The 25,106-nt window shown below is 46.3% G+C and overlaps 1 protein-coding gene across 1 annotated transcript; it reads left to right on the forward strand.

Moving 5' to 3' along the window:
• The first annotated feature begins 3,036 nt into the window (after positions 1-3,036).
• LOC103190058 (ADP/ATP translocase 4) lies at positions 3,037-23,751 on the forward strand. The gene is made up of 6 exons (XM_042337023.1): positions 3,037-3,326; positions 9,155-9,282; positions 12,659-12,776; positions 20,693-20,847; positions 22,411-22,536; positions 23,428-23,751. The coding sequence occupies exons 1-6, from the start codon at positions 3,122-3,124 to the stop codon at positions 23,599-23,601; spliced, it is 906 nt and encodes a 301-aa protein (XP_042192957.1). The 5' UTR covers positions 3,037-3,121; the 3' UTR covers positions 23,602-23,751.
• Positions 23,752-25,106: the final 1,355 nt, after the last annotated feature.

The following is a 25,106-nucleotide window of genomic DNA, read 5'->3' on the forward strand; positions in this document are numbered from 1 at the left end:
TTCCGAAGAGGGAGTGGGAGGAGAGGTGTGCGCGGAGTTGGTTGGCAACAATGCTTTCTAGGACTTTGGCAAGGAAGGGCAGGTTTGAAGTAGGGTGGTAGTGGCTGCGGTTTGATGGATCTAGGGAAGGTTTTTTGAGGAGGTGGGGTGATGATAGCAGTTTTGAGGGGGGCAGGGACTGATCCAGAGGAGAGGGACTGGTTGATGACGTCAGCCAGTAGTGGGCAGAGGAGGGGGAGCTGGGTGACCAGCAAGTTGGGGGGGAGGGGGTCGAAGCAGCAGGTGGTGGGTTTCATTGAAATGATGGTGGGTGAAAGGGAGGAAGGAGAGATGTAGGATGGGGATCGTGGTAGGAGCTGATGATGGGGAGGGTGAGGGGAACAGAGAGCCCGTGGCGGTGGGTGACAAGAGGCAGGAGAATGAGGCTGCCTGGCGGATGTTATGTATTTTGGTTGAAAAAAAGTCCATGACCTCCTTGCACTTGGCATTAGATGTGAAGATTGATGAGGCCTGAGGGGGGGCACGGAGGAGATAGTGGGTGGTGGAAAAAAAGACTTTGGGATTGTTTTTTGCTTCCAAGATGATGTTGGAGTAGAAGGCCGATTTCGCGCATATGAAAGAATGGCGGTAGCTGTGGAGATGCTCGAGCCACAGTTGGTGGTGAACTGTCAGGCCAGTTTTCTGCCATCTGCGCTCGAGCAGCGGAGTTTTTATGGAGCAGAGATGATTGCTATACCAGGGGGATTGGGTGGGTTTGGAGATGGTCCTGGATTTCAGGGGACGAGAGAGTTGAAGGTGGAGGAGAGGCGATCAGGTTCTCTGTGGGTGGAAGGCCAGAGGCATAGGATATTTGAGGATGTGAGGGCCTTTGTGAGGGTCTCAGGGGTTAGCCTTTTCCACGGGCAGTAGAATATGGTGAGGACTTGGTGGAGGAGAGAGGGATGTGAGAGGAGAAGGAGATGAGGAAGTAGTCTGAGATGGCCTTGTCCACCATGCTAAGGCCGAAAATGTCAAGGCCGTGGGTGATGATGAGGTTGAGAGCATGGCCACGGTTGTGGGTCGGTGAATTAATGTGAAGGGTGAGGTTTAGGGAGGAGAGGAGGGCAGTGAAGTCAGAAGAAGTGGTGCAAGGGGAGTTTAGGTGGAGGTTGAAATCGCCCATTATGAGCAGGCATTTGGAGCAGAGAGCCAGGGAAGAGAGGAGAGTAGAGATGTCAGAGAGGAAGGGTGGGGTGGGGGGCTTGGGTGGGGGGGCTTAGAATATGGGGGCAGTAGACCAGAAGGATTTTCAGTGGGAGAGAGGGATGGAAGAGAGTGAGGTGCTCAAAGGAGGGGAAGCAGCCAGAGGAGTAGAGGGAAAGACCAAGGGAGGCTTTGGAGATGAGGGCCACCCCGGCGCCATGTTGGTTTGGACAGGGGGATGTGATGGAAGGAGTAGCCTGGAGGGGAGGCTTCAATAGGGGGACGGGGTCATTGGGGGAGAGCCAGGTTTCTGTGAGCCCAAGAAGGTCGAGGTGCTCATCCAGGATGAAGTCATGGATTGTGAGAGCTTTGTTTGAGAAGGAATGGACATTTTGAAGGGAAATGTGAATGGGTTTGCTGGTGGGAGGAGAGAGTAATGCGGAGAGGATGGCCGGGGGGGGTCAGTGATGGCCGGGGGAGGGGTCAGTGATGGCTGGGGGGGTCAGTGATGGCCGGGGGGGGGGCAGTGATGGCCGAGGGGTGGGGGGGGTGGGCAGTGATGGCCGGGGGGTGGGCAGTGATGGCCGGGGGGGGTCAGTGATGGCCCATGGGGGGTGGTCAGTGATGGCCGGGGGGGGTGGGTCAGGATGGCCGGGGGGGGGGTCAGTGATGGGGGGGGGTTCAGTGATGGCGGGGGGGGGGGTTCAGTGATGGCGGGGGGGGGGTTCAGTGATGGCGGGGGGGGGTGGGTCAGTGATGGCGGGGGGGGGTCAGTGATGGCCGGGGGGGTCAGTGATGGCCGGGGGGGGCAGTGATGGCCGGGGGCGGGGGCAGTGATGGCCGGGGGCAGGGGGGCAGTGATGGCCGGGGGGGGGGGCAGTGATGGCCGGGGGGGGGGGGGCAGTGATGGCCGGAGGGGGGGCAGTGATGGCCGGGGGGGGGCAGTGATGGCCGGGGGGGGGCAGTGATGGCCGGGGGGGGGCAGTGATGGCCGGGGGGGGCAGTGATGGCCGGGGGGGGCAGTGATGGCCGGGGGGGGGGGCAGTGATGGCCGGGGGGGGGCAGTGATGGCCGGGGGGGGGGGCAGTGATGGCCGGGGGGGCAGTGATGGCCGGGGGGGGCAGTGATGGCCGGGGGGGGCAGTGATGGCCGGGGGGGGGGCAGTGATGGCCGGGGGGGGGGCAGTGATGGCCGGGGGGGAATGATGGCCGGGGGGGGGAATGATGGCCGGGGGGGCGGGCAGTGATGGCCGGGGGGGGGGCAGTGATGGCCGGGGGGGGGGCAGTGATGGCCGGGGGGGGGGGGGGGGCAGTGATGGCCGGGGGGGGCAGTGATGGCCGGGGGGGGGGCAGTGATGGCCGCGGGGGGGGGGCAGTGATGGCCGGGGGGGGGGGCAGTGATGGCCGGGGGGGGCAGTGATGGCCGGGGGGCAGTGATGGCCGGGGGCGGGGGGCAGTGATGGCCGGGGGCAGGGGGGCAGTGATGGCCGGGGGGGGGGGGGGCAGTGATGGCCGGGGGGGGGGGGCAGTGATGGCCGGGGGGGGGCAGTGATGGCCGGGGGGGGGGGGCAGTGATGGCCGGGGGGGGGGGGGGGGGAGGGGGGCAGTGATGGCCGGGGGGGGGGGGGGCAGTGATGGCCGGGGGGGGGGGGGGGGGGCAGTGATGGCCGGGGGGGGCAGTGATGGCCGGGGGGGGGCACTTTTTTTTTAATTGTGAGACCCCTTTCCCCCATATACACTGTAATGTTATTATTATTATTATTATAATGTTCCAGGAGCACATGTTGGGGATTTCCCTCAAAAATCAGCACAGCGACAGCGTGAGAACGCTTGCGGGGTGACGTAATCTTACGTACTCACGCGACACGCGGTCCTCGCCTGTCCGTTCACAGCCGCTCCGCAGCCATCTCGTCTCTTCATCTCGCCGCCTGACCCTCGCCATGTCCGGCACCTTTTTCGACCCGGTCTCCTTCGTGACCGACCTGCTGGCCGGAGGCATAGCGGCTGCCATTTCCAAGACGGCGGTGGCGCCCATCGAGCGGGTTAAACTGCTGCTGCAGGTGCAGGCGTCGAGCAAGCAGATCCGCGTCGACCAGCAGTACAAGGGCATCGTGGACTGTGTGATCAGGATACCCCGCGAGCAGGGTAAGCCCGGCCCAGCCCCAGCCCCGCCCCGGCCCAGCCCCAGCCCCAGCCCAGCCCCAGGCCCAGCCCAGCCCCAGCCCAGCCCCAGCCCCGGCCCAGCCCCAGCCCAGCCCCAGGCCCAGCCCAGCCCCAGCCCAGCCCAGCCCCGGCCCAGCCCCAGGCCCAGCCCCAGGCCCAGGCCCAGCACCAGCCCCCCGGCAACACACACCCGGCGCCGGGGGGGAGCACATCATCATCATCATAATTACTATTTTAAAATAAATTTTAAACAAAAATGGGATTTAAGTTATGACGAGGATTTCTTTCCGTTTGAAATCCCCCAACTGTTTATTTTATTATTTTTTCTCTTTTTTTTAAAAAAAAAGGGGATTTGTTTTTTTTAAATATTTGCGCCACCGTTTGTCGGTTTGGGCCCCGCGTGCGGGACTCGGGCGTCTCGTGGGCACGAGGAGGTCACGTGGGGAGAGGGGAGGGGGCGTCAGGGCTGCGCTTTGTCTGCAGCTTCACTCAACCACTGCCAACGGCCCTCCACCCACTGCACTCAAATTGGTCATTCGTGGCTCCGCTGACTCACGTCATGTCATGGCTGTTTGTGGCCCACTGCTCACTGTGTGCACAGCCGCAAACACAGCCACTCCTTACCTCGTGCTGAACCCTGTCGACAACAACGAATTACATTTGTATCCTATTGTAATTTGCATAAGGTTCAAATTATGATTTTGTGTGTATACTACTTTCCTGATTTATGAATAAAATTGTACACTGCTCAGTATTAAGGGGCTTTTACTAAAAATTAGAAATCAGTGGCATCACTTTTTTTCAACTTTGTGGTATACATTGAAAGTTCAGCTTCATCTGCATTCCTTTTGAATGAATATCGGAATGATCTGTTAACTAAAACTTATATGCCGAACTCCAAAATGGAAGATCCAAATTTTAGCTTGTTAGTATCAATTCAGCATACACTCTGACCAATAAACAGAGTTTATGACTGTTGGAATAACACAGATTGCTCTGTGCCAATTGCCAATTGAAAGAAGAAAGTTTGGATTTCTAGTCCATCTTAAACAACAACAAAATTACATTTGTATAGCACCTTTCACGTCGGGAGGACATTCCAATGTGCTGGACGATCAATGTTTCGGACCCGAGCTGGGGATTGGGGAGGGTTGGAGGCCAGGTGAGGAGGAAGGTGACCAAAGGCACGGTTGAAGAGGATGGTCTTGAAGAAGGCAAAGGAAGTGGGGCGAGGTGAAGGGCCTCCAGAGAGTGGGGACAGAGTAGCTGAAGGCCCACCTGCCAATGATGGAACGGGCGAGGCAGGGGAACGTGAAGCAGGCTGGAGCCCACTGAGCGGATGGAGCGAGTAGGTTGGTAGGGAGTTAGGAGGTCACAGAGGTAGGGCGGAGCAAGACCATGGACTTTGAAGGTGAGGACCAGGATCTTGAACTGTAACCTCTGTGTGATCGGAAGCCAGTGGAGTCAGGCGAGGATGGGGGTGATAGGGTTGAAGACCCTGGTGTGGGAGAAGACGCGGGCTGCAGAGGTTGGATGGTCTGTAGCTTATGGAGGGAGGAGTTGGGGAGGCCGACAAAAAGGGAGTTTGGGTAGTCAAGCCTGGATGTTGTGAATGCATGTATGAGGGTCTCGGCAGCCTGTGGTGTGAGACAGTGGCAGAGCCGGGCGATGTTGTGGAGGTGGGGAAAGGCAGAGCGGGTCATGGATATGGGGTAGAAAGGATAGTTTAGGGTCAAACAAGACGTCAAGGTTCCAGACTGGCTCAGTGAGATGCATTGTGCATCCTTGGATGGTGATGCTGTCAGTGCCTGAGGTGTGGAGGTGCGGACGGGAGCCAATCAGGAGAGCCTCAATCTTGTTGACGTTCAACTGTAGAAAGTTAGCTCTCATCAAGGACTTGACATCTGACAGACATTCTGTTAGGACAGCAGTGATCCTGGAGTCGAGGGTGAAGGCAGAGTTGGGTGTCATCCACATACATGTGAAAATTGACCCCATGTCTGCGGATGGTGTCACCAAGAGGGAGCATATAGATGTTGAAAAGGAGGGGACAAAGGACAGAGCCCTGAGGAACTAACTCCTCATGAGACCGTGCGGGGGCGAGAGGAGAATCTGTTTGTGGAGATGGAGTGGAGACGGTGTGATAAGTAGGATCTGAACCATTCAAGGGCAGAACCATGAAGGTTGAGGTAAGAGGAGAGGCGGTAGAGGAGAATAGAGTGCTCAACGTATCGAAGACAGCAGAGAGGTCAAGGAGGGCGAGGAGGCAGAGGAGCCCTGGTCGCAAATGGACAAAATGTTGTTTGTCACTTTGACCAAAGCTGTTTCTGTGCAGTGGGCCACACAAAGCCCAATTGGAAGGGTTCATGAAGGGGGTAGCGGGAGAGGAAGGTGCGAAGCTGGGAAGCAATGACTCATTCCAAGACCTTGGAAAGGAAAGGGAGGTTGGAGATGGGGCAGTAGTTTGAGAGCAGGAATGGGTCCAGGGAAGGTTTTTTAAGGATAGGAGTGAAGACGGCTGTTTTTAAAGGGCTGGGAACGTTACCAGTGGACAGGGAGAGGTTTATGATTGTCGGTGAACAGAAGGGCAAGGAGGTGGAACTAGGAGGTAAGGAGAGGGGTAGGGATGGGGTCGAGGGAGTGGGGGGTTGGCTTCATGTGGTTTATGGTGGTGGTGAGCGAGGTAGGTGTGGAAGGAGGGATGGGAACGGGCCAGGGTGTTAAGGGGAGATGGGGAAGGGGTAGTAGACGGGAGGACAGAGGCAGGGTTGTCCTTGGCCTCCAAGATTGTCTTGGGAGTAGAAGGACGATTTAGCAGAGCCAAGGGCGGAGCGATAAGATTTGATAAGGTCCAGCCAAATCTGCCGATGGACTGTTAAGTTGGATTTGAGCCAAGTACTTTCAGCGGCCCACACCTGAGCCTAACGGAGCAGAGGTGGCTGGTGCACCAGGGTGACTTCTGTGAGTAGTGACGGGAGAAAGGGCATCAAGAGTGGTGGAGAGGGAGTTGTGGAGGACAGTGACCGAGGAAGATAGGTCATTGTCCACAAATATATGGTCAATTCACTTTACAGTATTTTCTGTGAAGCGCTTTGAGACGTCTAGAAGATATGAAACGCGCTGTATCAAATGCAAGGATTATTATTATTATTGCTGGAGGAAGAGAGGAAAAGTCAGAGGAGATAGAGCAGGAGGGAGTGAAGTGCAGGATGAAATCGCCTAGGTTGAGGAGGTGTTCAGAGCAGAGGGAGAGGGAAAATAGGAGGGTGAAAATGTCGGAGAGGAAGGTGGGGAAGGGTTTGGAAGACGATAAACAAGGAGGATTTTGAGGGAAAGGTTGGAGGGATGGTAGAGAGTAAGCTCAAAGGAGGAAAGTTCGGGAGGAGTAAGTGGATAGTCCGAGTGGGAACCGGGAGATGAGAGCCACACCACCACCACGGCAATTAGGTCGTGGAGTATGGTGGATGGGTGGTGTGGCCTCAGTCAGGGGGAAGGTGTCACCTGGTGTCACCTTAAAGCCACGATAAAGATGGAACTATAAAGATACCGCTTCCAAGATGTTATTGCTCACTGAGGGTGTGATGAATTGATGTTTTAATTCTTCTGCCACCACATTTATCAGTCGTCTTTATACTTGTTGACTTTTTTTGGCTTCAATTTTGATGTTTGGTACCAGTTACTATCATGGCCTCCAAGTTGGGATTCAAACATTGGGTAATGTAATAATGTAATTTGTAATTTGTAATCTGTTGTTGTGCAATGTGGAGGGGGCACTCGTTATTGATGATGAGAAATGCTTCCAGTACTTGTCCAACAGTAATATGAATGTTTGCTCAATATGTCTCAGGCAAAATGGGTATTGCTGCAGGCATGCTCCAAGCAAAGTTACAAGAGATAATTCTCTGAATATCCTGCTCCCATCATGTTAGTGCTGCCTACAAATGCTTTGGTAACCATGGACTTAATTCCAGATAGCTTGGAACTATTCAGACTCCCTTCCTCCAGCTTGTCTCTGGTGCTGAATGCTAAAACTGGGAAGATGTTAAGTAAGTGAGCTCCAGTGAGATCCAGAAGCAGATGTCTTCAGCTCATGGAATGCAAGTTGAAAAATTGTATTCAAGCAGAGTTGGGGAAGATGGCAAGGAGGGCATCTTTGAAGTTACCCAGGGACACAATGATTTCTTGCCTAAACTTTTCAAAGAAATGCTGACCAAAGCAAATGTCTTGGTGGGATTGTTTATGCAGATATGTTTACCTATGTAACTGTTACTATTTAAAGTAACTCATGTGACATGCTTTGACACAATTTGTTGTAATAAGTTGCTTTATCGAATGAATATATTTTAGTTATGGTGGACCAACAAAAATGTGTGCTGTGGCTACATGTTTGGCCAATGTGCAAATGTTTCTCTTCGTGCATGAATTTATTTGCATGTGTTTCCAGGTAATTGGTGTTAACTTGTATAGATTTTTCAGATTGGCCATAATATGTTTTTTGTACAGCCTAGGCATTATTCTTTTTATGTGTTATGTAGAGAAATGTACTTGCACAGAGTTGTTGGGATGTGAAATACCGTGGGTGTGGTGGTCAAGGTAAGATCCATATTACCTTATAGTGGGAACTAGATAGATATCTAAGAGGAATAATCTACAGGGATATGGGGAAAGGTATGCAAATGGGAATGAATAGATTGCTTTTTTTTATAAAGAGACCAATTGGAATTGGTCATTCACTTCATAGCTGTTTGTGGGACTTTGCTTGTGCTCAAGTTGGCTTCCATGCTTGCCTACAAAATATCAAGCATCATACTTAACAGGGAAACCTGCAAAGTGCTTTGAAATGTCCTCCCAACATGAAAGGTGCTATATCAACTATAGGAATTATTATATGCAAGACTTTGCATTCATATGTATTGAACTTAATTTACCAGACCATGTGAATAGTATATCAAGCTCTCTTTATAAAATCTTTTATGATTCCAGATTTACCTCTCCCCCTAAAAACGTGGTGTCACCTGCAAATTTAACGATCTTGCATTGAGTTTGCAAATCTAGGTCATTGATCTGGTAAAAGGAACAAGAGGCGTCCCTAAACACTTCCCTCAGACACCCCACTTAATATTTCTCATCAATCTGACCTAACTACAGACCCTTGTTTCCTTCCCTTCATCCAATTTCAAATGAATGTGCATGTCTTACTCCAAAAACCATGTGACATCAGTTTTTGAAGGAGCCTCTCAACCTTTCAATTGATAGTTTGTCAAACACCTTCTAGAGTATGGCTTCCTGCATTCAATTTGGAATGTTACCTTAAAACAAGTCTGAGGTTTGTTGGATAAGACCAAGCCTGATCATGGTTACGTGAGGTTCAGTACAGATAAATGCAGAGAACTACATGTCAGAAGTAAAAAACAATGGACATTTGTACTTCATGAATAGTGTAAAATGTTTTATGGGGGAATCTGAAAGGGATCTGCGGTGGTGGTTGCTTTGCCACCCTCCATGTATGAACAGTATGAGTCAGCAAAAAAAGGTAAAAGGCATGGTTGCTGGGCTGAGGGTGATGGAATGCTATTCTCTGATATAAAAAAATGCATTACAATACAATTTCAACTCAAGTCCAGTAGAATACATTGAATGGAAAGTATTCCCGTGGACTATTCTTTCACGTACTGTTTAGTTCCCCAAAATTATTAGTTTTCAGCAATAGCCTGGGGAATCTGTGATAATGTATATTATACTGTACAAAGATCTTTTGAGCATTACTTCTTATAGTTTTAAAAACTGACAGAAAAATCTTTTCTATTTAGGTTTTCTCAGCTTTTGGCGTGGAAACTTAGCGAATGTGATTAGATATTTCCCAACTCAGGCTCTCAACTTTGCTTTCAAAGACAAATACAAGCAAATATTTATGTCAGGAATTGACAAGAAAACACAGGTATGGTTAGATAGTACAGTATAAGTTTGTATACCTCAAAATAATTTGCAGCACTCTCCCTGTGAGTCAGAAGAACAGCAAGTTCAAGCGCACTAGAGGACTATTCAAAAAGAGAAGGGAATTTCTCTCAGCTTTCTGACAAACAATTCCACCTCCCATACACACATACAAATTGGTCATTTTATCCATAATCATGCCCTGCTTCCTGAACTTCCAGGTCTTCCCAATACAGGCTGCAACCTTTCCAGAACTCTGCAGATTGTATCCTCTCCCACACCTAGCTCTGTGAGTCTACCACCTCCATCCTCGCTCAGCTCATCTGGGTCCTCATCCCTCAACAGATTAGATTCAAGATCTTCATTCTCGCCTTTTATTCCCTCAGCTACCTCCTCCCAACCTACCTCTGCAACTTCCTACCGACCTCGCTGCTCCCTTTGCAAGTCCCTCCAACTTGCTCCCTCCCACTCTTCACCAAGGAGCAACTCACAATGTACCCCTTTTCAGTCTCTTTCCCTTCCCTACCCCCTCGAGATTGGGGTTAACTAAACTGACATGATTGCTGCTACACAAATTAAATTTCCCCAATTTTCAAATGGAGGGAGAGGGAGGATGTTAATCTCTGTTTTGACCGGACTGTTAATTGTGCTGGTACAATTCTGTTAGTTCCTTTTTAAGGAGAAGGAATAGTGTATAATGCCTGAATGTCAGCCTGGCACAGTGGTAGTACTCTCACCTCTGAGTCAGAAGCTTGTGGGTTCATTTTGGGATTTGGAATTACAGCATTTAAGTTGACACTCTAATGCAGTGAGGTGCGGGGGGGGGGGGATTGTGTTGTCGGAGGTGCCGTCCTTCAATTGAGATGTTAAACCGAAGTCCCATCTACCTGTTCAGGTGGATGTTAAAGATCCCATGTCACTATTTGAAAAGAGAATGGAGTTTTTCCTGGCCAACAATTCCTCAAATAAAATTGGTCACTCCGTGGTTGTTTGTGGGACATTGCTGTGCGAAACTGGCTGCAGCGTTTCAACCACAAAATACACAGTATGCAGTATGCACACTTTGCAGTATCCTGTGGAGTGCTTTGAGATGTCAAGACGACGAGATAAGGTGCAATACCAAATGCAATGATTATTAATTTTATTGTTAAATAAACAAAATGATAATTTTAAATTGTTTTACAAACTGTTTATAAAGTTATCCTTCTTCCAAAATGTCCCTACTCATTAGTAGCGGCATAGGAAATTTAGCTTAATTAATTTGAGATTACATGTGGGTAATGTGGGTAAAGCGGAGGAAAAGAAATCTATTGCACAGACCTTCTTCACTGCTTCAAAATCTCTTGCTATTTTGCTGTTTACAGGCTCCAGCGTAGATTTATGAAGGAGGAAACTGTATACACCTAAGAGGATTAGTTAGACTCAATGGCCTGTTTCCGTACCATTTTATTCTATGTAACTTTTTCCGAGAACAGCAGTTTACTTGATTTGTCTACTTGATCGTGTTCAAAATCTAAGTTGTTAAAAATCACAGTTTTTTTTTAAGGAGGCCCTCTGCAATCAGGTATAACAACTTACAGCGCCCTTCACGGAATAGTGCTCGGAGTGCTTAACAGTGGCAGAACTTGATGCCAAGCCAGGGAAAGGGGGCAGTTGGCTAAGGGGAAAGAGGGCATTAAACCAGAGTTTACATGGAAAATATATGCAGCAAATAATAAATTGAGCAAGTATGAGATAAAAAGTAGCATATAATTATTGAGGAATAATTAACTGCTTAATTTAGTTAATTTAATTTCTTAATCTATACCCAGTGCAATTTCATGCTAGAACAGAGTCTATGTATATTACTTTTTACAGAAATATAAACTCCTAATCAAAGCTTGAGTGAAAATCTCTAGAGAAGAAAAATCTAAGTGTGTTTCCAACATAACTTTCAATGTAAAATCAATGTTTCAATGTGAAGTCTGCAGCTGTTTGAAAGGGAGTGGAATATTTGCTTTGCTTTCATACTGCTTATCATTTATTACCTATAGCTTTGTTGAATTTATTTTGAAAATAAATGTAATACTTTGCTTTCATCTAAACTTGTGGTCTAAATTGTAATTTCTGTTCAAACAGTTTGTGGTACTTGACCAAGTAAAATTCAGTATGAATAACATGAAAGCACATATCTCAAACAGTGTTAAATACAGGTTTCATGTTTCCTGGGGATATGGATTCTTACAGAAACTATTGCTAGTCTGCCACAAAAAAGTAGACAATAATGAAAAGGGCCAATATTGTAACAGAATTGTATTGTATTCTATAAAACAGTTGATTGTAATTGTACAGGTAGCTACTTCTTGAATCAACTTGAATGAAGTTCTCCTCCATCTCTGTCCCATCAACAGCATAGATGTTTGGAGCTGTTAACTTGCTTTGACCATCATTATGGTCTTAATTTGAAAATAATAAATTATTTAACTGTGCTCCAACCTGCTCTTGAGTTTAAATCTTAGAGATTCACCTCCAGTTTTTATAACAATATGCTTCCTTATTCTATATAGAGAATGAGTGAATAAGAGAGAATGAATGAGAGAGAATGAAGCAATGAATGAATGAATGAATGAGAAAGAGAGAGAGTAAATGAATGAACGAGAATGAGAGAGAGAGAAGTAAATTAGCTGCTGCATTTGCCTACATCATGGACACTTTATTTCCAAATCGTAGGTAATTTTTCTCAATCTTTGAAATGCAGCCTGGATCTTTTTCTCTTCCTTAGCCCATGAGGGCCATGATATCGCCATAATGGCTGCTTCAGGTTATATCAGTGAACTGGTAAAAGCTTGACCCAATGAATAGTGTCTTTATTTCTCCATCTTCAAAAATGCTGCATGATTTTACTGAGAGGTGGATAAATAATGCTATAATCCACTTTACCACAGTTCGGTCACAATACTAGAAGTGCACTCTACACCGTTCTTTATGGAAGTAATGCAGTTGTTGAGAAAATATACATACACACTGTACACTTCTGTCAGAAGTATCTTTATTTTTTCAATATGATCAACAGTAAAACTTGAAGTCTCCTACCCCCGCCTCCCCCCAGCTCGAAGTCAGGCTCCGCCACTATTAAGCACTCTGAGAAGCTGCCCTGTATGGAGGGCGCTGTATAAGTGCGAGTTGTTGTTGAAGTCAAACTTGTAGCATCACTGAGCAATTTAAAATCTGAAGTGGTATATAAAAATGAAGGATGCATCACACCAGAAGTTTTGAATGAAAGAAGAGTAATTGCCTTTGTCTGTGACTGAGATGATCAACAAGTAATTGCTGCTAGAATTGTTGAAGTCGAATTCAAATGTTAACTCACCTGTATCAACATAATCTTTTCTTTGTTTCAGTTTGGAAAATGGTTTCTAGCAAATTTAGCTTCAGGAGGAGCTGCAGGTGCAACTTCCCTATGTTTTGTATATCCCTTGGACTTTGCACGAACACGTTTAGCTGCTGATGTCGGCAAAGGTAGGAGCTTTGGCACTTTGCTTCTGCTTTGCTTATATTTTTAACCCTCCAAAGAAAGTTAATGTTTTTAGGTAAGCTGCAAATGGCTAATGAGTGGTATGGGCAGGTGAAACAGATGAAGTGTAAAGGATTCCAGGAGGCTGCTTATGCATAATGTACCAAATAACCTTCTTTTCTGAAATGTCTCTAGATTCCAATTCATCTGACTTGTCGTAATACATCTTTCCTGTGTTCTTATAGGCACTATCCTTTCTACCCCACATCTGCGCCATGACCCGCTCTGCCTTCCCCCATCTCCGCAAGGTCGCCCAGCTCTCACACTGCAGGCCACCGAAACCCTCATACACGCCTTCATTACATCGAGGCTCGACTATGCAAACTCATTGCTTGTCGGCCTCCCCAACTCTTCTCTGCACAGGCTGCAGATCATCCAGAACTCTGCAGCCCGTGTCCTCTCCCGCATGAGGCTCCACGACCCTATCAGCCCCATCCTTGCCCAACTCCACTGGCTTCCCATCACACAGGGGATACAGTTTAAGATCCTGGTCCTCACCTTCGAAGTCCTCCATGGTCTTGCTCCCCCCTACCTCTCCGACCTCCTAACCCCCTACCACTCTGTTCGCTCCCTCCGCTCAGGGGGCTCCAGCCTGCTTCACGTCCCCCGCATTGCTTGCCCCACTATTGGCAGGTGGGCCTTCCGCCACTCTGCACCCACCCTCTGGAACTCCGACTCGACCCCTCCCTCGCCACCTCAAGACCCACCTCAAGACCCTCCTTTTCGACCGTGCTTTTGATCTCAATGCTTCCCCCCCGGACCACCACTTCATCTCCCTCAACACCTCCGTACTCCTTTCCCTTTCTCTGGAGTCATCTGAACTCCTACACCTCTCTCCCTCCCTGACCCATCTCGCCTCCTCACTCTCTTTTCTCCACAACTCCCTCTCCTCCATTCTGGAATTCCTTGCACCCTCACATCCCGAAATACTTCACACTCCCGTAAATTCCCCTGGTACACCAGCCATCTCCGTTCCCTCAAGACACAAGTGCGAGCTGCCGAACTCACCTGGACCAATCCAAATTAACCATCCATCAGCAGATTTGGCTTCATCATACCAAGACCTACCGCTGCGCTCTTGCCTCCGCCAAATCCTCCTTCTACTCCAAGGTTATCTTGGAGGCAAAGGAACACCCTCAGGCTTCTCTTTTCCACCACAAACCATCTCCTCCATCCACCTTCGCACACCTCGCCCATCCTCTCCTCCAACTCCAACTGTGAGGAGATGCTGGACTTCCTTGAATCCAAAATCGAGGGGATACATTCAGCCACCTCAGCCCCGTCCACAGCCACCCCCACATCACCTCTCCCTCATGACCCAACCCCTCACCATCCCCCTCCCGTACTCCTTCAAACCTATCTCTCCCTCCTCCCTCAACGCCATCATTCCAAACTCAAACCCACCACCTGCTCCCTCGATCCCATCCCCACCTCTCTCATCCCCCAGCTCCACCTTCTGGCCCCTCTCTTGTCTGACGTCATCAACCTCTCCCTGTTCACCGGTTCAGTTCCCACCCTCCTAAAAACAGCTGTCATCACTCCCATCCTGACAAAACCTTCCCTGGATCCATCCCTCCTCTCCAGCTACCGCCCGATCTCTAACCTCCCATTCCTCTCCAAGGTCCTAGAATGAGTCGTCGCATCCCAGCTCCACACTTTTCTTTCTCACCATTCCCTCTTTGAAACCCTCCAATCCGGCTTCCGCTCTGCTCACAGCACGGAAACAGCCCTGGTCAAAGTCACTAATGACATTCTGAACATCTGTGATCAGGACTCCCTCTGCCTCCTTGTCCTCGACCTCATTGCCGCCTTCGTCACTGTCGACCACTCCATCCTCATACACCGCCTCTCCTCCTTACTTAATCTTCACGGACCTGCCCTTGCCTGGTTCGATTCCTATCTCTCTCACCGTCTCCACTTTGTTGCCTCTAACGGTTTCTCCTTCATTCCCCGCACTGTCACGTCCGGCGTCCCCCAGGGCTCTGTCTTGGTGACATCATCCGCAGACATGGGGTCAGCTTCCCTATGTATGTGGATGACACCCAACTCTATCGTTCGGCCTCCACCCTCAACTCCAGGACCACTGCTGTCCTGACAGACTGTCTGTCGGACATCAAGTCCTGGATGAGGGCAAATTTCCTACAGTTGAATGTGAACAAGACTGAGGCCCTCCTGATTGGCTCACGCCAGCGCCTCAAGCACCTCAGGCTCTGGCAGCATCAACCTCCATGGTGGCACACTTCAGCTCACCAAGCCAGTCAGGAACCTCGGTGTCTTGTTCGACCCTCAACTGTCTTTTCTTCCCCACATCCAAACCATGACCCGCTCTGCCTTCCCTCACCTCTGTAACATTGTGAAATTGGGTTCAAACTTTTGTCAGAAACCACACCAAGGATATTATTAAAACGTTTTATTAGCAATTATAAAACCACACAAGCATAAGCATCACATTACACTAAATGCATTATCATTGCTCATCGCTCTTAAATGACTACTAAAGCACTATCTTAGCAAGATATACTCAATACTAAAATTCTAAACATATATAAAAAAATGTGTTATATGAAATGTGCTTAAATAATTTCTTACTGTTTTGTATGTATGTTGAGTGCGTGTTTTAGTAACTAGGAGAGATACTACCAAGCAGGCAGGAAATCGTGACGAAGTTTTAAGGCTGGCACAAAAGTTAAACACTATCTCTGGTGTGTTGCTGGCTGCAAACGTCTCTGGTGTGCTGCTGGCTACAAACGTCTCTTGGTGGTTCACTCCGGCAAAGGCTAAACTTGTCCTCTTTGCGGTCCACTCCATCGAGAGCTGGACTTGTCTTCTTTCCCTCTCCGTAGAGGTTTGTTCCTTCCTCTCTTCAGAGAATCTCCAAAGGCTCTTCTCGAGGCTCTTCCAAGTCTCCTCTCGAGGCTCTTCCCGAGGCTCTTCTCTCCAGGTTTTTTTTCAAACTAGTATTGGCTATCGATTTTTATACCCCTTTTCACCAGCCATCCGTGTTCTAACTCTTTTTCCTAAGACTTCTTTCTCACACTCTGCACTTTTCCCAGGCATTTTTTCCCTACTTCAAGTTGTTTCTCCTTGTACCAGCTAGTAATATCTTCTGCAAAATAATAATACTCCTCCTATTCCATCTTATCCAGCCTGACCAAACCACCTGACTCCATGTCCCTGAAGTTTCAGTCCTTCTTTCTAACTCTGTCCATGTGACCTGCTCACTTTAAGCTTTTTCTCAGTTTTAATTACTAGTTTGTATCCCAACCATTCTCCTGGTCCAATTATCCTTATATTCCCTTGCCATGGGTCACATTCTAGTGTACTCCTAGTTCAGTGCCTCTTTACTAGGACTGTGTGTGTGTGTCACTTTGCAGTTTTATTTCTTTAATTCATTCTACTTAATTCATCTATTCACTACTTGATCAATACTAGTGATTCTTATACTATAATCCCAACTATTTACACATCGCCGGACTCCGCCACTACCTCCCACTTCAGGCCACTGAAACTCTTGTTCATCACCTCCAGGCTCGACTATGCAAACGCCCGTCGGTCTTCTAAGCTCCTCGATCCACAGGCTGTAGATAATCCAGAAAAGGCTGTAGATAATCCAGAAGTCTGCAGCTCGTGTCCTCTCCCGCACCAAACTCCGTGACCCCATTGCCCCCATTCTCACCTGATTCCATTGGCTCCCTATCCCTATCTAGTTCAAGATCCTGGTCCTCACCTACAAAGCCCTCCATCGCCTCGCCCCACCCTACCTCTGTGACCTCCTAACCCCCTACCAACCCGCCTGATCCCTCCGCTCAGCCGGCTCCGGCCTGCTCCACGTCCCCTGACCCACCCACCCCACCATTAGGGGGGAAAAGCCGTCAGCCACTCTGCCCCCAACCTCTGGAATTCCATCCCCCAGTCACTCCTCCTCATGCCCTCCTTAGCCTCCTTCAAGTCCCGTCTCAAGACCCTTCTCTTCGACCATGCCATCGGTCACACCCCTTCCCCTCCCCCTCCCTGACCCCTGCTTGGGTCGGAAATGCTGTGCACTGTCCAGCGCCTTGGGACGTCCTCCCAACATGAAACGCACTATACCAATGTCATCTTGTTGTTGCCCTCCCCCACCCTCAGCTTGGGTTCGTAACTCTCTGTCCAGCGCCTTGGGATGTCCTCCCGACATGAAATGAGCTATACAAGTGTTATTTTGTTGTTATTGTTGTTGGAGGAGCAGACCAGGGGGGAATTCTTCCACTTGACTCTGTTAATTACAAGCCAAAGCCCTAACTGATAAGTTGGTCCGAGCTTGAGAAGTAGTGGTAGTCTAAGCAGTTTTAGCAGCTTAAACTCCCATCAAGATCCAATGCACACTGAAGTACCCAGCTGTGGAACTTGTCAACTCGCCTAAACCCTCTAGGATTACATAAGAAGGATACATTAGGTATTAGGTCCACTGCTCTTTTTGATATACATAAAAGATTTAGACTTGGGTATAGAGAGCAAAATTTTAAAGTTTGCAGATGACCCAAAACTTGGGAACGTAGTAAACATTTGAGGAGGATGGTAGCAGACTGCAGGAGGACAAAGACAGATTGGTGAAATGGCAGACACATGGCAGATAAAGTTTAATGCAGAGAAGTGTGACTTTTGGAAAGAAGAATGAGGAGAGGTAATATACACTAAAGTAGAACAGTTTTAAAGGGGATTCGGGAGCAAAAAGACCCGAGGGTTCACATATACAGGTCTTTGAAGTTGGCAAGACAGGTTGATGGAGCTGTTAAAAAAGCATATGGGATCCTTGACTTCATAAATAGAGGCATAAAGTACAAAAGCAAGGAAGTTCTGCTAAGTCACTGGTTAGACCTCAGATGGATTATTGTGTTCAATTTTGGTCACCACACTTTAGGAGGGATATCAAGGCCTTGGAGAGAGTGAAGAGATTTACCAGCATGGTACCAGGGATGAGTGACTTTAGTCATGTGGAGAGTCTAGAGAAGCCAGAATTGTTCTCCTTTGAGATAGTTTGTATCTCTACGGTATGGCTTGCTCCCCCCTCGCAGAGTGTACTGGGTGGCTGGCCTCTGTAATCAGTTCTCACTAATTTGTGCAAGAGCTTATCACAAAGTGTTTCCTGCTAATTGAGTTTGTTTCACAACAAGTACTACCAGATTGATCTTTAATCAATGCAAACTGGAAAGCTTCAGTCAGAGGTTTATTTTCGAATACCTCTGTGACCTGGGCTGAACCACTTTATGTTACTCCTTTCTATACTAAAAATTAACAGAGAGCGCAAGTGAGACACGGTTAAGACAACTCAGTGGTATTTTTATTGCAGTTTGTTCAGAATGCTAAACTCAGAAATAGTTATAATAATAAAATAATAATCCTTGCATTTGATATAGCGCTTTTCACGTCGGGAGGACGTCCCAAAGCGCTTCACAGAACATACTGCAAAGTGAATTGACTGTATATTTGTGGGCGAACGCGGCAGCCAATTGCGCACAGCAATGTCCCACAAACAGTCGTAGATTGAAAATGACCAATTAATTATTGTTTTTGGAGGGATTATTATTAGGCATGTGGAGTAAGGAAACTTGCCCAAGGTTTCGCCCTGCCGGGAATTGAACTCAGGTCTCTCACTTGCAAAGCGAGTGCTCTAACCACTGAGCTACAGGACTCCATAGTTCTCAAATAATTTAAAAAAAAACAATGAATTAGAACTAATCAACTTTAACAAATACTAACTAACAGCCTATTAAATATGAGGTTAGTGTATGTACACTGAACCAACTGTTGACTCTGAGCCAGTCCTCTAACCAGTCAAGACACGTACCTTTCTAATGTGCCTCCTGTCAGCAGAAACTATGTCTCTTCCTTTTAAAGGCATTGTGACCGGCCCCCATTTTGGAGTATCCAATCTGAAGTATCGGCCAATAGTCCAATCAGAATCCTCCCCCCAGTTGCCCAATAGGGAACAAGTACACTTTCCAATCCTTCATTTGCATATTAGAATGTTAAGTTACTGCACCAATCTGTTGCAACCGACACCTTTGGAATCTTGATGGCGCGGTCCGTCCGGGTCACACTCTGTTTAAATATTATTTGAATATTACACTAAAAAATGATTTGCGCTTGTGCTAGTTCTTTTCAGAACTTTCGGGGTTTGTACAGATTTACCCGAGCGCATTCGGGTCAGATAATAATAATGTTTAAACAATCAATGCTTTAAACTACATAATAGAAACATTAAACACTTTCAACAGGTTAATGTTTCCAATGCATATTTTAAATAACAGAAAATATAATTATTAAAGACAGACAGGTTATGCAAAAGAGGGGTGACTGTGACACCTTAGAGCCGAGAAGGTTAAGGGGAGATTTAATAGAGGTGTTCAGAATTATGAGAGCTTTTGCTTGAGTAGATAGGGAGAAAATGTTTTCACTGGCAGATAGGTTGGTAACCAGGGAAGAATTGACAAAAGAACCAGAGGGGAGATGAGGAGAAATTGTTTTACACAGAGAGTTGTTATGGTCTGGAATGCACTACCTGAAATGGTGGTGGAAACAGATTCAATAACAACTTTCAAAAGGGAATTGGATAGGTACTTGAAAAGGAAAAATTTGCAAGGATATGGGGAAAAAGCAGTGGAGTGGGACTGATTGGGGAGCTCTTCCAAAGGGCCGGCACGGGCACGATGGTCCAAATGCCCTCCTTCAGTGCTGTAATATTCTACAATTCTATGATATTGCTCTGGGGAGACAGTGCACATTCCATACCAGACAAATGGAAATCGTAGATATGTGACATTCTTAAGTAGTCTGGCCTGGTTTGGGACTTTTAAGCAAGGTGATGGGTTTCATGGATCAGATACGTAACTGGCCAATCAAGACCAATTCTTCCACAGATTATTCAGTTAGATTCTACCCATAAAAGATCCTGATGAAAGTTGTAGGAAGTTTCTCCCTACTCTTCAAATTAAATTAAGGAAAATTATCTATTGGGCCTTGTATCTCACATTTTCCATCCTCTATGTACTGTATCTATGGAGTGAACTTGACCACGAGGTCAACTGTAAGAGAAAGTCAGTATAAGATCACTTTGCAAAGGAAGTGATGTCATCACCACTTCTTGAATTGAGCCTGGTGCAGAATGTGAAGTCAGCTGTAACCTGATGCCTCAACCTATTTTTGTACTTTGTTGAAACGCCGTCTCTGAGATAATGGAACCAGACATGCGCAATATAACGGGATTGCCTTGTATATAGCAAATTTTAGATGGTGCAAGGCTCTTGAAAAATATAATAATAATACTTGCATTTGATATAGCACTTTTCACATCTTCTAGACGTCTCAAAACGCTTCACAGAATATACTGTGAAGTGAATTGACTGTATATTTTGTGGGTGAAACACAGTAGCCAATTGCACACAGCAGTGTCCCACAAACAGTCGTGGATTGAGTGACCAAATTATTAGTTTTTTTGTGGGATTATTATCCCTGGAAAGCCATCCGCCAATCGACTAACAACCAGGTTCCTACTTACTGCTAGAGGCATGTGGAGTAAGGAAACTTGTCCAATATTTCGCCCTGCCGGGAATAGAACCCAGGTCTCTCGCTTGCGAGGCGAGTGGTCTAACCACTGAGCTAATATGCCTGTAGGTAATACTGTTTACCCTATTGGATGACAGAAGTGCCTATCTGTAAGTGGAGATTGATTGTAATTTGAAGTATGAACAATATTGTCACTTATTTAAGGTAGGTGAGCAAATATTTACTGTGCAAACCACTATCTTTATTTCTGGACATGACCACTGTTTATACTTTCCAATAAACTTTTTGTATAGATAAATGCGTTTATTTTAAATTGTAGGCAATGAAGAACGTCAGTTTAAAGGTCTTGCGGATTGCCTTGCCAAAATTGGAAAGCGGGATGGGATTCAGGGACTTTATCAGGGATTTGCTGTTTCGGTGAATGGCATCATAGTATATCGAGCTTCTTATTTTGGATGCTATGATACAATCAAGGTAAGTTACTTTACAATCAGAACGTGTGTAAATTGTCACTCCTGTTTTTTGGTTCTGGGTTGTTCTTCAAATAAATATTGTCCTTCTAGTTAAATGGCTTTGCAGTGCATAATGTTGAAGCTGTAAGGCATAGCACTATGGTGTGCTGGAATGGATCCCAATGATGATTTCTCAGATGGTTTGTTCCTGATCTGTTGATCCAGCTAAAGGAAATTTGATTTTATCCAATTGTTGGAAGGACCTACATCTGTCAGCTAGGTATACCAGAGCTGTGGCCTATGGTCAGGTGGTTTTTGCCTCCTCAGTTGAAATATTGCAAGCAAAAATGAGAAAAAAGTAACTTTAAAAATATTGTTTAGGAATTATGTAGAGGTATTTGTAGCAAAGAGGTTTCTGCATTAAATATACTGCCGTGTAATGCAATCAAGAGGTAAGTACCACTTCAGTCCAGTGGTACAATGATTGTATATAATTTATAGTTTCAAAAAACATCTTTTACCACAGTTATCTTCGGTTGGGTGCTATGACCCTGAAATTTGTTACCATGAGCAAAGATAAAACAGCTGACAAACTATTTGTGATTGAAATATTTCATCTGTTGTTATCAGTGAGTATAGTTATCCTTCTGACAAATTGAATTGCACAATATGCGCCACTGCAATGTATTACAACAATAACAAGATTACATTTGTATAGTGCCTTTCACGTCGGAAGGATGTCCCAAAGCGCTGGACAGAGTACGGAATTTCAGACCTGAGCTGGGATCATGGGGGGAGAGGGGAGGGAAAGGGGGGTGACCGATGGCATGGTTGAAAAGGAGGGTTTGAGGCAGGACTTGAAGGAGGCTAAGGAGGGATGAGGCGGAGTGATTGGGGGATGGAATTCCAGAGGTTGGGGGCAGAGTGGCTGAAGGCTCTCCCCCCAATGGTGGGGCGAGTGGGTCGGGGGACGTGGAGCAGGCCGGAGCCGGCTGAGCGGAGGGAATGGGCAGGTTGGTAGGGGGTTAGGAGGTCGCATAGGTAGGGTGGGGCGAGGCCATGGAGGGCTTTGTAGGTGAGGACCAGGAACTTGAAAACTGAATCCTCTGAAGGATAGGGAGCCAATGGAGTCGGACGAGAATGGGGGAAATGGGGTCACGGAGTTTGGTGCGGGAGAGGACACGGGCTGCAGAGTTCTGGATTATCTGCAGCCTGTGGAGGGAGGAGTTGGGAAGGCCGGCAAGGAGGGCGTAATTTGTTAAAAATAGAAGAGAGCACAAGTGCTAGTACTGATTGCTAGATCATTACACCAGTAAATGCCGGCATAGTATACTTAGCTATGCTCTGAGACAAATATTCCTGCTCTGTTATTAATCTGATCTGTCGAGTGAAATGCCAATAAGAGACTGCAGAAATCAGAAGGAGCTAGCGCCACCTGGTGGCTGGCTCTGCTGGGAGTATTGGAGACTGGAAGCAAACCAATAAGACCTGAAAATGGAACATAATTTAAAAATGTTCTTAAATGTGTAGGTGCGGTAAATGTGTCATTTTAATTTAGTAAAATTCTTCCCTTTTTTTCCTCCAGGGTATTTTGCCAAACCCAAAGAGCACGCCATTCTATGTATCGTTTTTGATTGCCCAGGGTGTGACCTCATTTTCTGGGATATTGTCTTACCCATTTGATACTGTTAGAAGACGCTTGATGATGCAGGTTTGTACTCAAGGATTTCAAATCCTCCAGAATTGCTGGCTTACTAGACTGTACTGAATCTCAATGTGCTCCTATTTGTGGAGGTCAATTGAAACTTACAATTTTCCTCAATCATTCAGCCTCCAAGTAGAATTAGGAAATCATGTTTTTGATTTTGAACAGTTCTTTGCTATATAAATGTAAATTTATATACAATATTCAATGCAAGATTTAGCGATTGTGTGCTAGTAGGCAATTGCGGCAGGCAATTTTGCATACAGTAATGTCCCAGAAACAGCCATGATGTGAATTGTCAGTTTCTATGTGATGGCCAGGACACTAGGAGAAACTCCCTTCTCTTTTTGAATACTACCATGGGATCTCTAACGTCCACCTGAACAGGCAGACATGACCTGAGTTTAACATTTCATTCGAAGGACAGCACCTCCACAGTGCACCGACTTAGCTTAGAGTGAGCTCAAAGTCCCGTAGTGGGACTTGAACTCACAACATTCTGTCTCAGAGGTGAGAGAGCTACCAAGTGAGCCAGGCTGACACCTTTGCTTACTTAATATTCCTTATAATAAGTTTATCATCCATTTTTTCAGTTGTCACTAACTTAGGTCCTCTCTGCCTTGCGATTCACGTGGATATGAAGCAACCCCCATTTTAGAGAGAAAAAAGTTTTTCTTCCTATTCTTTTGGATCATATTCCCTTCCCTCATCTAAATTAACTGACAACTGATCTCATTGTTATTTGTAGGACATTGCTCGAACTAATTTGCTGCCACATTTTTCATATCAACATTCATTCATTCATTCATGCATTCACTCATTCATGCATTCATATATGCATTTCATATTCTACTTACTGTTGAAGCTACCACCATATCTTTTGTTTTATTTAAACAGAGTGGTGAAAAAGAGCGGCAGTACAGTGGAACGGTTGACTGCTTTCAAAAGATCTATCGAATTGAGGGAATGGGTGCTTTCTTTAGAGGAGCCTTTTCAAATGTACTGCGTGGGACTGGTGGTGCATTAGTACTTGTGTTCTATGATGAAATTAAGACACTGATAAGCACCTAAGGAAAAATAACATTGATTTATTGATAATTCAAGTGTGTTTGTTAAATATTGCTGTACATTCATATGCAGGAATTGTCCTCTTAGGGGAACTTAACAATTTTATAACTAGAAGCAAAATCAATTAAAAAACTTTACTTTTTTTTAAGACAACTGGAGTTCTTATCACTCTTTACTTTTCAAGTCCAAGTGGACTTAGCTCAGTGGTTGATTCTCAACCAATATCTTGTGAGTTAAGAGTCCCCGGGCTGCCTGTCACTTAAGCTCATCCACCATATTTTCATAAAGTAGATATTTTCTGACTGCTTGGCTGATCTCTTCAGTTGACCAGACATTTTTATGCTCAAGGAAGAAACCCAACAGTAGTCGGGGAGAACTTGGCTTAGGAATCCTCCTCATAGATGAAGGATGCTGTGTGTTTGGAGTTGGCTAGAAGAGGAAGGGAGAGAGAATACCCTTTTTCAGGGAACATCACTTACTCTTTCAAAGGTAACCAAGCCTCAGAGTTGAAGGATGCTGTATGTTGGAGAAGGCAGAAGAGAATATACCATGTCCATATAAATACCCATATATGTCACTGAACTTTTTCATTGGACTTCAATAGAAAAGTACCATGCAATTAATTGTACACTCTTTCAACCCCTACCCATTTATATGCCTGTCTTATGTGACAATTTTGTTCATGTTATGTTTTATGTTGTGTTAGGGATTTTTTGGCCCCAACCAATTGAAGCCAACAAAATGCTTGGTTCCAGCACATTGCTGTAATGAAGGTAAAGTGTGTCAAAAATATTCTTTAAATCACTCTGAATTAAATTTTGTATACGGTCCAAACATATTTTGTGGATTATTGAACAATTAGAATCTTATAGCTTAGAGCACTTATCTCGCAAGCGAAAAGACCTGGCTTTGATTCCTGGCAGGGTGAAACTTTGGGCAAGTTTCCTTACTCCACACAGCTTTGTTCACCAGCAGTAAGTAGGAACCCGGATGTTAGTATATTGGCGGATTGCTTTCCGGGGATAATAATCCCTTCCAAAAAAAATAATAATAATAACTCGGTCACTTAATCCATGACTGCTTGTGGGACACTGCTATGTGCAATTTGCAAGTTTTTTAAACTCAGTAATTCAAAATACACACTTATTCACTGTATTTACCTCAGTTTGAAGAGGACCGCTTGGGCTGTCAGGTATGTGACGAGTGGTGTTCCAAGGATTGATCCTGGGTTCACAGCTGTTAATAATTTGATATTGTGCTGATAAATTTGAAATCTCAAAGTGCTTTACATTCATTGTATTGTGTATTTGTAGATGACCTGTGGAGTCCTGTAGCTCAGTGGTTAGAGCACTCACTTTGCAAGCGAGAGACCTGAGTTCAATTCCAGGCAGAGGGCGAAACCTTGGGCAAGTTTCCTTACTCCACACAGAGCCTAATAATAATCCCTCCAAAACCAAAAACAATAATAAATTGATAATTTTCAATCTACGACTGTTTGTGGGACATTG

The sequence above is a fragment of the Callorhinchus milii genome, unplaced genomic scaffold (genome assembly GCF_018977255.1).
Source record: "Callorhinchus milii isolate IMCB2004 unplaced genomic scaffold, IMCB_Cmil_1.0 Scaffold1, whole genome shotgun sequence".
In the NCBI taxonomy this organism is placed as follows: Eukaryota; Metazoa; Chordata; class Chondrichthyes; order Chimaeriformes; family Callorhinchidae; genus Callorhinchus; species Callorhinchus milii.